The sequence below is a fragment of the Gekko japonicus genome, unplaced genomic scaffold (genome assembly GCF_001447785.1).
Source record: "Gekko japonicus isolate JY-2015 unplaced genomic scaffold, Gekko_japonicus_V1.1 scaffold2446, whole genome shotgun sequence".
Classification (NCBI taxonomy): domain Eukaryota; kingdom Metazoa; phylum Chordata; class Lepidosauria; order Squamata; family Gekkonidae; genus Gekko; species Gekko japonicus.
The window spans coordinates 176,448-188,904 of NW_015167127.1; the positions used below are offsets into that span (position 1 = coordinate 176,448).

General features: G+C 38.9%; 1 protein-coding gene across 2 annotated transcripts in view; it reads right to left on the reverse strand.

The window, feature by feature from the left end:
- LOC107111964 (monoacylglycerol lipase ABHD12) overlaps positions 1-12,457 on the reverse strand; it is a 92,117-nt gene that overhangs the window by 47,237 nt on the left and 32,423 nt on the right. For both annotated transcript variants that reach the window (XM_015413013.1, XM_015413012.1), the window contains exon 3: positions 3,436-3,541. In XM_015413013.1, coding sequence (XP_015268499.1) covers positions 3,436-3,541 — 106 coding nt within the window. The remainder of the gene's footprint in view (positions 1-3,435; positions 3,542-12,457) is intronic.

Genomic DNA, 12,457 nt, shown 5'->3' on the forward strand with positions numbered 1-12,457 from the left:
CGGTTTTTTTTTTAGGGCCCACCCCCCCCCCCCATTAACACACCACACCCATCTTCTCAAATGCTCACCGGAGTCACTACTGTTGTTTAGAAAAAGCACAGTAAAACTATCATGCAAGGTATGTTACTACATCACACAGCCACAATATGGAACATATAAGGCTAAGTTTCTTCATCTTTTAGACCTTATACTTTATACCTGGGGTTAGTTCCTACAAGTCACTTCTATGCATAAAATGTAATATTTAGTGCAATCGCTTTTCAAAGAGTTTCACGTATATTATCACAGTAACCTGTACAACACACCTGCAAGCCAGTAAGATGTAGTGCTGAGCATCAGACTAGGATCCAGGAGACCAGGGTTCAAATTTTCAGTCTGCCAAGAAGCTCACTAGTAGTAGAAAAGAATGAGAGTCCAGTAGCACCTTAAAAGCTAACAAAATTTGTGGTAGGGTATGAGCTTTCATGAGTCACTGCTTACTGCTTCAGAGGTATCTGGAGAAGTGAGCAGTGATTCATGAAAGCTCATACCCCACCACAAATTTTGTTAGTTTTTAAGGTGCTACTCTTTTCTACTGCTACAGACAGACTAACGTGGCTACCCATCTTGAAGAAGCTCACTAGGTGACTTTGGACCAGTTTCCCTCTTTCAGCCTAACCAGTCTTCCAGGGCTGGTTACAAGAATAAAACAAGGAAGAACCATGTATGCCTCCCTGAGTTCTCTGGATAAAAGGGGGGAATGGCATAGCTCCTGGCAAAATACATTACTGTTCCTATACAGCAGATGGGGGAATTGACTGGGAAGGGGGTGGAGAGACTTGCCTAAGTGTTTGTGGCATGGTACAATTTGATGTGGAGACCTCTTGGGCTGCAACTCAGTCTTGTAGCCATTATGTGACACCAGCTGAGTGTAACATGACTAGTGATAGGCAAGCTCTCCTTGGTGCAATTCAAAATTGGTTATTTATTTATTTATTCGATTTGCTATCCCGCCCTAACCCCTAAGGGTCTCTGGGCGGCTTACAGAGAGTGCTAATCACATTATTTGATATTTATGATCTGTATTTGAAAAAAAAAATGCTGGTTTCTCTCTCAGCTTGTAACACTGGCACACGCTCCCACAGAACTGTAGCTTGCATCACCATTCAGAGCATTCAGAAGTTCTAACACATATCCCAAACACGTGCCAAACAAAAGCAGGTTTTAGATCTGAACACCAAGAGTGACTGAATAAAAACATTCCCAACAAACAAATCAAGAAAACTAATTTGATTGTAAGACCTGTAATATACATGAAACAACCTAGGGTTCACTAAGACAAAGTGGTTAACATTAAAAAAAACTTTTGTACATGTACCAACACAGTGGTTTGGTCAGCCTGAATGTTGATTACAGACATGCAAAAATCAGTTTTAAAACACATTTCAGAGTAGCTTAAACATTTATAAAAACATAATCTCCAGATACAGCCAATAAATAAAACTGAAAAACAACACATCAAAACAGAAATAATGGACACCCCCCCCCCAAAAAAAAAACCCAAACCAACCCCAGACCTCAAACATTCTCTGGAACAAAAATGTTTCTTTGGTGCCTGAACAGCATTTAAGAAAGGGCCACACAAACTCCCCTGAGGCTAGAGATCCATCATTTCTGTGCTACTCTTGAAAAAGGCCCTGTTCTGCAGTACAGATGGCAGATAAGTACTTCTGAGGCACAGAAAACATTTTGGGGAAGCCAGCATTTAATTCATAATGCAGTTAAGTATTACACACTGGGCAAGTCAGTATTCATAATTATCTGATTTGAAACTTCAGCAGAAACATCTCCAATACTACTTAGCAGTAATTCGTGAACTCTGACCTGTTTATTTAAGTCCTCGTCCTTCCTATATTACTTCCCATAGAACACAGTGACTTGCTAGAGCAAAAGATCCCAACATGACCCCCACCAACAATGTGCTTCCTGATACCTCAAGACTCAAGAAGGGAGGAGAATAAAATCCAGAGAGTCTTGAATGGGAAAAAAAATGGGAACACTGGGACACCTTCCCCCCATTTGTCTGAACAGGTGTGTCACAACCAAGTGGCCTTTGTTTTGCCACAGACAGAGACTCTCTTCCTATATGTTTGGGATTGGAAACCTCTCTGTTTGGTCTCCCCTCTCTTTGGAAACTGAAAACAAACAGGGTGTTTCTACCAAAGGGCCAATTCCAGCTTTCCTTTGACTTCTTGGTGCAGGAGATGCTTCACCCCAGGAGGTATTTATTCAAACATTTCTATGCCTGTGTTCCACCAAATTATGGTTGCCTTTAACCTGTGGAGATAACCTACTCAAAAGCAGCTATTGCTGTTGTAGGATGCTACTTGGATTGGAACCTTTAATGTTGTGTGATTGGCCCTGTCTTCATAACCATTTTCAAGTGGCGCCAACAACCTTTTCTCAAAATTCCCAAAGTGCATGCAGTGTCAACAAGTTTGGGGAACCCTGTACTACAGCAAACTTTTTCATCCTAACATGAAAAGCAGTCCTGACTTCTTAGGTCTTTGTTATTTTAAGGCAAAACCTACAAATTAACTTAAAAAGTGTTCAAATTTGTATCATCAGCCTCCTCTGCAATTTGATTTTTATGTGCTACTGAACTTAGTCCAGAAAACAGTGTATCTTTCAAAAGGTCAACGTGTTCTTAGCCACAAATAATAAATCAATGCAAGAAAAAGCAACATTTTCAGGAGAGCTCTTCGAGATGCTCAAGATTTTCCTAATCAAAAAACCTTCATATATTACCATATTTTGAAAAGCAAATAAGAGCACACATTTCTCAACTGACTACTTCTAACAAGTGATCAATATGACAAATATCATTTTAAATGCCCCTACTATTTAAAGTGTGATAATTGCTCCTAAGGAGTCACGGTGGCTCAGAGGTTAAGACTCGAAGCTGCAGACCAGAAGGTCTGTAGATCGGCAGTTCGAGACTCTAGTGCTGCATGACAGAGTGAGCTCACGTCTCTGGCCCCAACTCCTGCCAACCTAGCAGTTTGAAAGCAAGAAATTGCAAGTAGATAAATAGGTACCACTTCGGTGGGAAGGTAAGAGTGTTCCATGCGCTTTGGTGTTTAGTCATGCCGACCACATGACCACGAAAAAGTCTTTGGACAGCGCTGGTTCTTCAGCTTGGAAACGGAGTTGAACACCGCCCCCTAGAGTCAGATTCAGCTGGCTTTCAAGCAAGAGAAACCTTTTCCTTTTTACTTAATTGGTCCTAAATAGGAATATTCCTAACTTTCCAACCCAAAAAGAGGATTTTCATCAGTTTTTTAAAAAAGAGCCCAAAAAAGTATGGACACCAAGAAAAAACATATCTGGTAACCCTAAAAGACATAGTGATGAAAAGACTCCAGTGGATAGCCGGATAGACAAAGCCTTCCTTACCAGACTCCAATTGTTACACCCTCCTCTGGCTGTAGGTAGTAGTTACAGGTGTGGTTTAAACCTTGATCCTGGGGCCTTTTCAAGTCAATGAAGTAGGGTGCCCTCACTGAAACAGAAGAATCAGAAAAAAAACTAAATTTATGTTCTGTTTACCAGCTGATTGCTCTCACACAGCTACTACACAAAACACATCAATGACAACCACAATAAAGCAATGAAGTACTCAGTAATGAAGTAATAAGGAGGGCAGGAGGAATTGTTTAATACGTGTGACTAACAGAACTAAAAAAAAGAAAATGCAATTTTATCTAGTATGAATGTGCTCTCCTTAGTGCACAAGACATCATCAAGAAATAGGCTGCATATCCAGAAAAGTTTCATGAACTATTGTACCTAATTGTTCAGATTAAAAATGCACCAATTCTTAACATTTGTATGTTGAAAGAACACAAGTAACCCCAAGAGGAACACAGTGTGTAATTTTCTTATATATGACATCCTGAAACGGAAAAAATGTAATATTCTCTATAAAAAGCCTCTGCATTAAATCTCAAACAATGAAAAAGTCCATACTCATCCTCTTGCTTAGCTATCCAGCTGCCAGAAAGATACAAACCCTTAAAAAGTAATATCCACATTCTTCAGGCAAAACAAGGCAGTGGTTGTGCCAGGATTTTGTTTCTTAGCAGGCAGTTCTCATGCCCTTCAGATACATCTAAGAGTAGTATCATATTCCTCAGTACTATCTAACGGTGAAAAATGTAAAATCTTGCAAGTGCTCAGTGCTTGCTCTGTTAGTGGACAATTTGGGGGAGCATTATGCTCCAGCTCCTCTACTTCACTGTAGCCTGCATGCCATGGTGCATTTACAAGGGATTGACAAGTAGAGGATTTTCAGAGAGTGTATGGAGGGCGGCTGCTGGGAGAAAGGGAAGATTCTCCTGTACAATCTCCATCTACTAAAGCAACTGTAGGATCCAGCCCATTGCACATGCATGTTACCCCAGCACCAGCTCAACCGATGAAACTGTTAAAAAGGCAGCCTGTAGACTCATTAATTCTGGATCACCAGCAGCTATTTTTTTAAAAAAATCTCTGTTTCTGAAATACTGGAAAATCTTTGCTTTCAGTTTCACATGATGTGGCCAATGTGAGGGCTCTAGAAACACACAACTTGCATTGTATGCTTACTAAAGACAATCAAAAGCAGGTCTCAGGTTATCCAACCCACAGCCAGCACTTAATTCCATACAGTTTGGGACTATGAGTGTGCAATTTATGGTCATAAAACATTCCTCAGGTTTAAGAAAATGATCAGAATCTCCATAGAATAAAGGACAAAACTATACATTACATGCAAACACAGCTATGCATTTTGGCAGCATATATCAACATCTGCTCTTGCTTGTGATCTGTAGGGTCACTTGTTTCATGATGTGACATCATTACATTCCAAGTCTCCCTACCAGTGGTAAACAATGATGTGAAGCAGGTTGAGAGAAAGTATGAATGTGATCAGGGGTCTGCAACCTTCTACAAGCAAGGGATCAAGCCGACATAAGAAAGCCTATTACTGACAAGAAACATGTTGATTAATAATCCATAAAGTTTCCACAGTCAAGACACGGGCTGTTGTGAGTCCTTTATTAGGAAGTGGCAAACAGGGGCTCTCACAATAAGTAGTACACATACACAGGAGCACCCTGCATGATTTACACCAGTGCACTAAAACAATCTGTGTATGGTTCTTAGAGCAGGACTTTGGAGAGGTGGCCTAGAAATCCCCTAAAGAAATAAATTCTCACTTGGATTACTGATAACATTACCTTTTCTGTACAGCATCTCTAAGAAACCCCTCAATCCCACACAAAGAATATCTTTGTCTGCCATTCCCTTTTCATACAGGTTATTCTAGCATCCCAACTACCTCACCAATATACTTTAGGATTTGCAGTTTCTGTAGTGAAGGAGTCACACATTGTTCTGTATTGAACCACATTTGGCTCTAGAGCCATAGGTTGCAGACCCCTGTCCTACATGTCTCAGGAGAATGCTCAAACTAGGAGAGCCATTTTTGGCCACATGACCACATCACATGCAATATGTACTTCCATTCCATGATCAAGATAAGAAAACTGGAGATCTATATTCAAATCCTACTGGACTTGCTGTAAGTCCTTTGGCACACTGTTTTTTTCCTACCACAGAGCTGTTGTGAAATTGCCCTGACCTGGATAACCCAGGCAAGCCCGATCTCGTCAGATCTCGGAAGCTAAGTAGGGCTGACCCTGGCTGGCAAGTACTTGGATGGGAGACCTCCAAAGAATACCAGGGCCAGGAAACCACCTCTCTGAAACGTCCAAGCCCCACTAGGGGTCACCAGAAGTTAACCATGACTTCCAGGCATACACACACACAAATACTCACATAAAAGAAGAGTTGTTGTGACAGCAATTATGTGAAGAAAGATTGCCCAACTTGATACACAGACTGGACCAACTAGAGAATATACATGGTTACTTTAATCCTTTAAGCAATCTGTACAAAACAAAGATTGCAGCTACTACAATACCTGAATAAAGTACTCATTAAATAATAATAGTTTACTGCCAACACAGTTTGTCAAAACAAATACTTATTAAATTAATTTCCTGTTCTGTCCCTGACATTCAGGGCAGGATTATTTTTTTTAAAAGTATCTGTTTTGTTACATACTGTAAATAATGTATGAATGCAAAAAATTATAATAGTTTAATTCTCATGGGCATTATTTCATATCCTTAGTAGACGAGATAATGCAAGAGATAGAAGGAAAAGAACCTAGGTCAACTGAGTGTCAAGAGGTGACATGGGAGACAGGTCAGCTCCTCTCATCTGCATGTTCCTTTTCACATCAGCGTCAGACCCTGCTACTCCAAGGCAGAAATGCAATTAAACAAATATGGCTGCTGTTTTGCTATCTAAGCTGGTCTTAAGTGATCTTCCCTAGTATACCTGTATGTATACAGAGAGCTAATGGATTGTTTCGTTCACCAAGTAGATTTAATTCTGCTGAGTATGTGGGCGAAGAGACCAAAGTCTTGAACCGAGTCCCTAGGGCTGCATACGCCTGGTGTCTCAGTGAGAAAGGCATACTGTATATAAATAAAGCTATTATTTAGCTGAATACATTGCTTGAATATTTATTACTGGTATATGAGCAGGCAAAGGTTTTCATGCATGGAAAAATGAGGTCACGTGTTTGTTTTTAAAGCACTGGAATGGGCAAGGCTTATGGGATCTGGGTTCCTTAGTCAACCACATACACCAAAAAGCATGTGGCTGAGCAATTCACAGTCAGACAAAACCATCAGCAGAGCCAACAATGCAAACCAGATTCTACAAAGTAATTAAAACTGGAGTGTTTACATATGCAGGTGTATTCTTGGGGATACCACAGTCCGGCGACTACAAAAGTAATAGTCTAAGGAGTGCAGATATTGCAGTCAACCAGGATATTCTTATTAGAGACACAAGTACTTTATCCATATATAGTTATTACATTTTCTAAAAACCACACTATAAAAATTGCTCTCTTCCAAACACAAATGGAGTGAGATATCGTTGCTAAATATAATGGGCAGGATGAGGTGAGGGAACTTTTCAAGAGATAGTCCCACTAAACGTTATTTTTCATTACTGTATTTGCAGATCTATGAAAGCCAACAGGGAACTTTCTATACATCAGCAGGCATAGTATTTAGAACATCACATAAGATGATACAGGACAGGGCAGCAAGAACAACAGTTTCCTTTCACTAGCTGGGACCAGAACATTCCATGTTGATACAAACAAAACAAATTCCAGATAGCATCAGGTCTTCCTTCTATCAGCACTCCACATAATAAAAACGTACTGGAGGTTGCTGACAGATTCTTTGTGACACTGGACTTTCAACCTAAGTGCTTTTGTAAACTGATCACACAATAATTTCTTCTGTATAGATGTTCTAGCCACCCAGAAAAGGGGAAGAAAGTCTCTGTTCTTCTGATCTTTAGTGAGGCTGAAAACAGAACTGTTTAGAAAGGTCTCTGGAGAGGCATGAGGGTTTTATGATGAAGTCTGTTTGGAGTTTTATAACCAGGTTTGGTTTATGACCAGGCTGATTGCAGTTGGTTGCTTTTGCACTATGACGTGTTCTTACAGTTTTAAAAAATTATTCATTGTGCATTATATCTAGCTGCTTGACACAGGCAAGCAGCTAGATATACTGAATAGATAAACATAATAGATATACTGAACAGATAAACAGAATAGATATACTGAATAGATAAACAGGGGGTTTATGGTACCAGGCCTCACCAGATAGGGGAAAGAGAGAGTGGAAGAGTAGCTACCATCTGAGCTGGGTACATCTAGGGCAGTGGCAAGATTGTTGAGGGCATGGATGGCAGTGGCAATGGCACACAGAACAGCTGAAAAGCACAACAAATGAGTTGTGTTCATAGAAGCTCTTCAGTAATATGAGGAAGTAGTTTAGTGATTTAAAGGTATTTAAAGGTCTCAGATTCCATACATGTCTGTCCGGGTCAGCTTGGTGCAGATGACACATCCATGGACATCTGTAACATGAGGGAGGATGTCTGATTCCATGTCAAAAGGAGTGCATGGGTGAAGGGAAATGAACATTTCCCATTGCTTCAAACTATTTTCTTCTCAGCCAGAAATGGTAGTAGGACTCTTTTAATGTTTAAAAAACACACACTAAAACACCCTAATTCAGGAATGCAAACAAATGTGGCTGTTCCTATCATGCTTGTGGGGCTGTCACACAAGCCCTGAACATACCCTAGGACATCTTTATCACCTCGTCACCTTCACTATTGCAGCACCTGTAAGGCTGGTCATCACCTTCTCAGAAAGCCTGCTGGAGACAGTGCAGGCACGGAAGATATGGAGACAAGTCGGTTTAAAAAACATGAAAGATAGACTGGGAAAAAATTATCCAAAAGGAGAAAGAAAGGCTGGTAAAGTGAAAAGGAAATGGAGAAGAATGAGACGAAAGCGAAATGTGCGCAAAAGGCAACAGGTCAGGAAGATATGGAGACAAGTCGGTTTAAAAAACATGAAAGATAGACTGGGAAAAAATTATCCAAAAGGAGAAAGAAAGGCTGGTAAAGTGAAAAGGAAATGGAGAAGAATGAGACGAAAGCGAAATGTGCGCAAAAGGCAACAGGTCAGGAAGATATGGAGACAAGTCGGTTTAAAAAACATGAAAGATAGACTGGGAAAAAATTATCCAAAAGGAGAAAGAAAGGCTGGTAAAGTGAAAAGGAAATGGAGAAGAATGAGACGAAAGCGAAATGTGCGCAAAAGGCAACAGGTCAGGAAGATATGGAGACAAGTCGGTTTAAAAAACATGAAAGATAGACTGGGAAAAAATTATCCAAAAGGAGAAAGAAAGGCTGGTAAAGTGAAAAGGAAATGGAGAAGAATGAGACGAAAGCGAAATGTGCGCAAAAGGCAACAGGTCAGGAAGATATGGAGACAAGTCGGTTTAAAAAACATGAAAGATAGACTGGGAAAAAATTATCATCTGTGCAGAGGGAAAGAACACGTGGACATGCTACTGCGGCTAAGGATACTAATGGTGTTCAGAAAGCAATATAAACCATACGGGCATAATATTTGTGGCTTTTTAAATTATTTGATGGGTAAAATGAATTCTCATAAGCTAAAGATGATAATATGAGTACTTAATATCTATAAAATTGATTTGGTGTTAAATGAAATGATTTAGCCAATATGAATTGTAAATAGGTCTTGAATTAGTTGGATGGAGTAAATTGATTTGATTTAAAAGTTGATGTTGATGGTGGGATTTAAAGCTACAGATAAGAAATGTGATTAAGATATGAAAGCAATATATATGAATTTATTTAAGGGTAAAATGAATTATTACAAGCTAAAGAGGATAATATGATTATTTAATATTACCCAACATTTACAAATATGGTTTAATATGAGTATTTATCATCTATAAAAATGACTTGGTGTTAAATGAAATGACTCAACCAATAGTAATTATAAATAGGCTTTCAAGAGATTGGAGTGAATTGATTGGATTAAAGCTGGATGTTGTTGGGGGGGATTTAAAGTGACAGATAAGAAATGAGGCTAAGATATGGAAGTGATATATATGAATTTATTTAAGGGTAAAATGAATTATTATAAGTTAAAGAGGATAATATGATTATTTAATACTATCCAATAACTACAAAACGGTTTGGTTTTATAAAAATGAGTATTAATTGAATCATCCTATCTGATATTAAGAGATTATGTAAGCAAGGTTCTCTTCTTTTCTGGGATGTTGTCTCTGGTAGTGGTGTAAGAAACTATGCTGGCTGAGACAATCTTAAGTATAAATGGTAAAGTAAATGTGAATAGTGGACTGTTTCAAGAAAAAAAAGAGTGAGAAAAGAATAATAATACAATTATTAGATGCTGTATGCTTGAACAAGGAGGAAAATGTACTTGTTAAATGATTATGTGATTACTTAGAAGTATTTAGAAATGGTGTTAAATGGAGGAAAAATGACTATGCTGCTGTTTAAAAGCAATTATAAATGGTAATGGGTGATGTTGTGGGTGGTGGGTATCTGTATGTGTAAAAAATCCAATAAAATATATATTTAAAAAAAAAAAAAAAAGTATGTCAAAATTCAGGCACAAGATTCAACACAAGACACTGTAGTCAGACTGGAGAAAAACAGCAATGAAGTCATTATACAGAATTATGATAGACAGACTTGGTTTACCCAGATTCCACAACACAGGATATTGCACTAATGATGAGACACATACACCTGAGAGTGCCAGTCTCAGTGGTTGCATGAAATGATCTTAAGATTTACCAAGGCTGACATGCCACTCAATTGACTACCTACTCTTTGACCACAGAATATTTTCAAATATTACCATGAAGTCAAGAATGCCTTGGTGTAGGTGGCAGCTTCTCTCTCTCTCTCTCTCTCTCTCTCTCTCTCTCTCTCTCTCTCTCTTTTAAGTTCATTGCAATATTGTTAGTTAGATGCTCACCTCAAACCTAGCAGCACAGAAAAAGCTTTGCTACTTGTCACCTACTATCACTGTAAGCATTTCTCAACAGGAAGCAGTGGAGACTACGTAAATTCTTTAATATTTTTAAAAGGGAATTTCATTGCTTTAACAGAGACAGTGAATTCATTTTTGATTTAGCTCAGGAATTACATTTGTCATTCTAATCAAGTTCATGCCACAATTTGATAAGACAATTGAGAATGTATTTTGTTCCTGCTCAGATGTCCAACAGGCAGTACAGATACCAGTTCTGAAAACTATACACTTCAAAAGATTCATACAGCATCACTTATTGACAAAGTGCACAGGCACAATCAGATTTTCTGTGTTTACTCATCATACTAAAGAGGGGGTGGGGGGAGAGAAGAGGCAAAAAACTAGTAACTTGTATGTTGCATATCACTGACAAAACCTACTAAGGCAAGGGAAAGTCAAACAACAAGACAGACAGGAGCTCAGTTGTGAAGGATATTAGTAGAGGCATAATGACAGAACAATACAGGTCTTCTAGAAGATATGGAGGCTGTTTCAATAAAATCAACAGGTATAGAAAGTCAGCAAATACCTTAAAGACATTTGAAAATACATTAAGAAGCAGCGCTTAAACAGTTGTGGCAACATGAAATTACAAATTAGCAATTAGGAAACAGTAAAGAAAAACAGAGAAGACAGTTAAGATTTTCAGTATGACTCAAAAAGCAATACAGCAAACTGATTCTGCAATTAAATAAGAAAATGATGCATATCAGTAAGAATTACTGGATACCTGATTGCAAAAACCAAATGTGTACACATTATCTTGATACAACTCAGCCAAAGATAATAAAAACCAGCAAATGTTACACTAGGGCAGGTGGAAGTAAAACAATAAATTCAATGCTGTGATATATACATACCCCAGAGAGCACTACGGTCTGGGGCCCAACACCAGCTGACTATTCCGAGCCCCAAGGAGGCAAGGCTCACCAGTACCAGGACCAGAACCTTTTCTGTGGCGGCTCCTTACTGGTGGAATGAGCTCCCGGAGGAGATCAGGGCCCTGCGGGACCTTTTACAGTTCCGCAGGGCCTGCAAGACGGAGCTCTTCCACCAGGCCTTCCAATAGGAGTCGCCACCACTGTTACCATCCTAGATCTGGCCCTGACATATCGCTAGGCCTTCCGGCGCGAGGATGATGATCGGTGGAATAACGCAGAATGAGATCTGGAAGCAAGCCATCTAATTTGTAGTACTGTATGCACTTTATTGTTAACTGCTAACTTATGTTCTAAATTACTTGTTTATGAGATTTTATAGAGTTTTTAAGTTTTATGTATGCCAATCAGGTACACTGTACTGTTTTGTGAGCCTGCTTGCAGGATGGGCGGGGTATAAACACAATAAATAAATAAATAAATAAATAATTATACTAATGTGATGCTACCTTAGACAAATACTCTATGAAATTCTGGTCATATTTTTACATTTTAATTTCTAAAGGATGAAAGAAAATCAAAGAAAGGTTACCAAGGAAAAATACATTTTGAGGCATTACTACTGTGCTTGGAAGAAGGGTGGAAAAGAGATTAATATAATCACTTTGGGGCTGTACTGTAATTCCAGTTCTACCAATTAGGTGTGGTGATTTGGATCAGAGTACAGGAGGCACATACACTGCTTGGAGGATCTCCTTTCACATGGGATAAGCCTAAGGGATCCTGGCATTGTATTTTGTGGAATGTGTTATGTTCTTCAGAAGGGACCCGTGTCCATTTCTCTCCTATGGGTCAATATTAGTAATTCTTCACAAACATTAAAGATGTTTGCCAAACCTCTCGTTTAAAGCTTACACTTCATGGAAATGTCATGCACATCAAATAACTAACCTTTATCATAAGAACTGAGTCCACCTTTGAACCTTTTTGATGAAATTCAACAGAA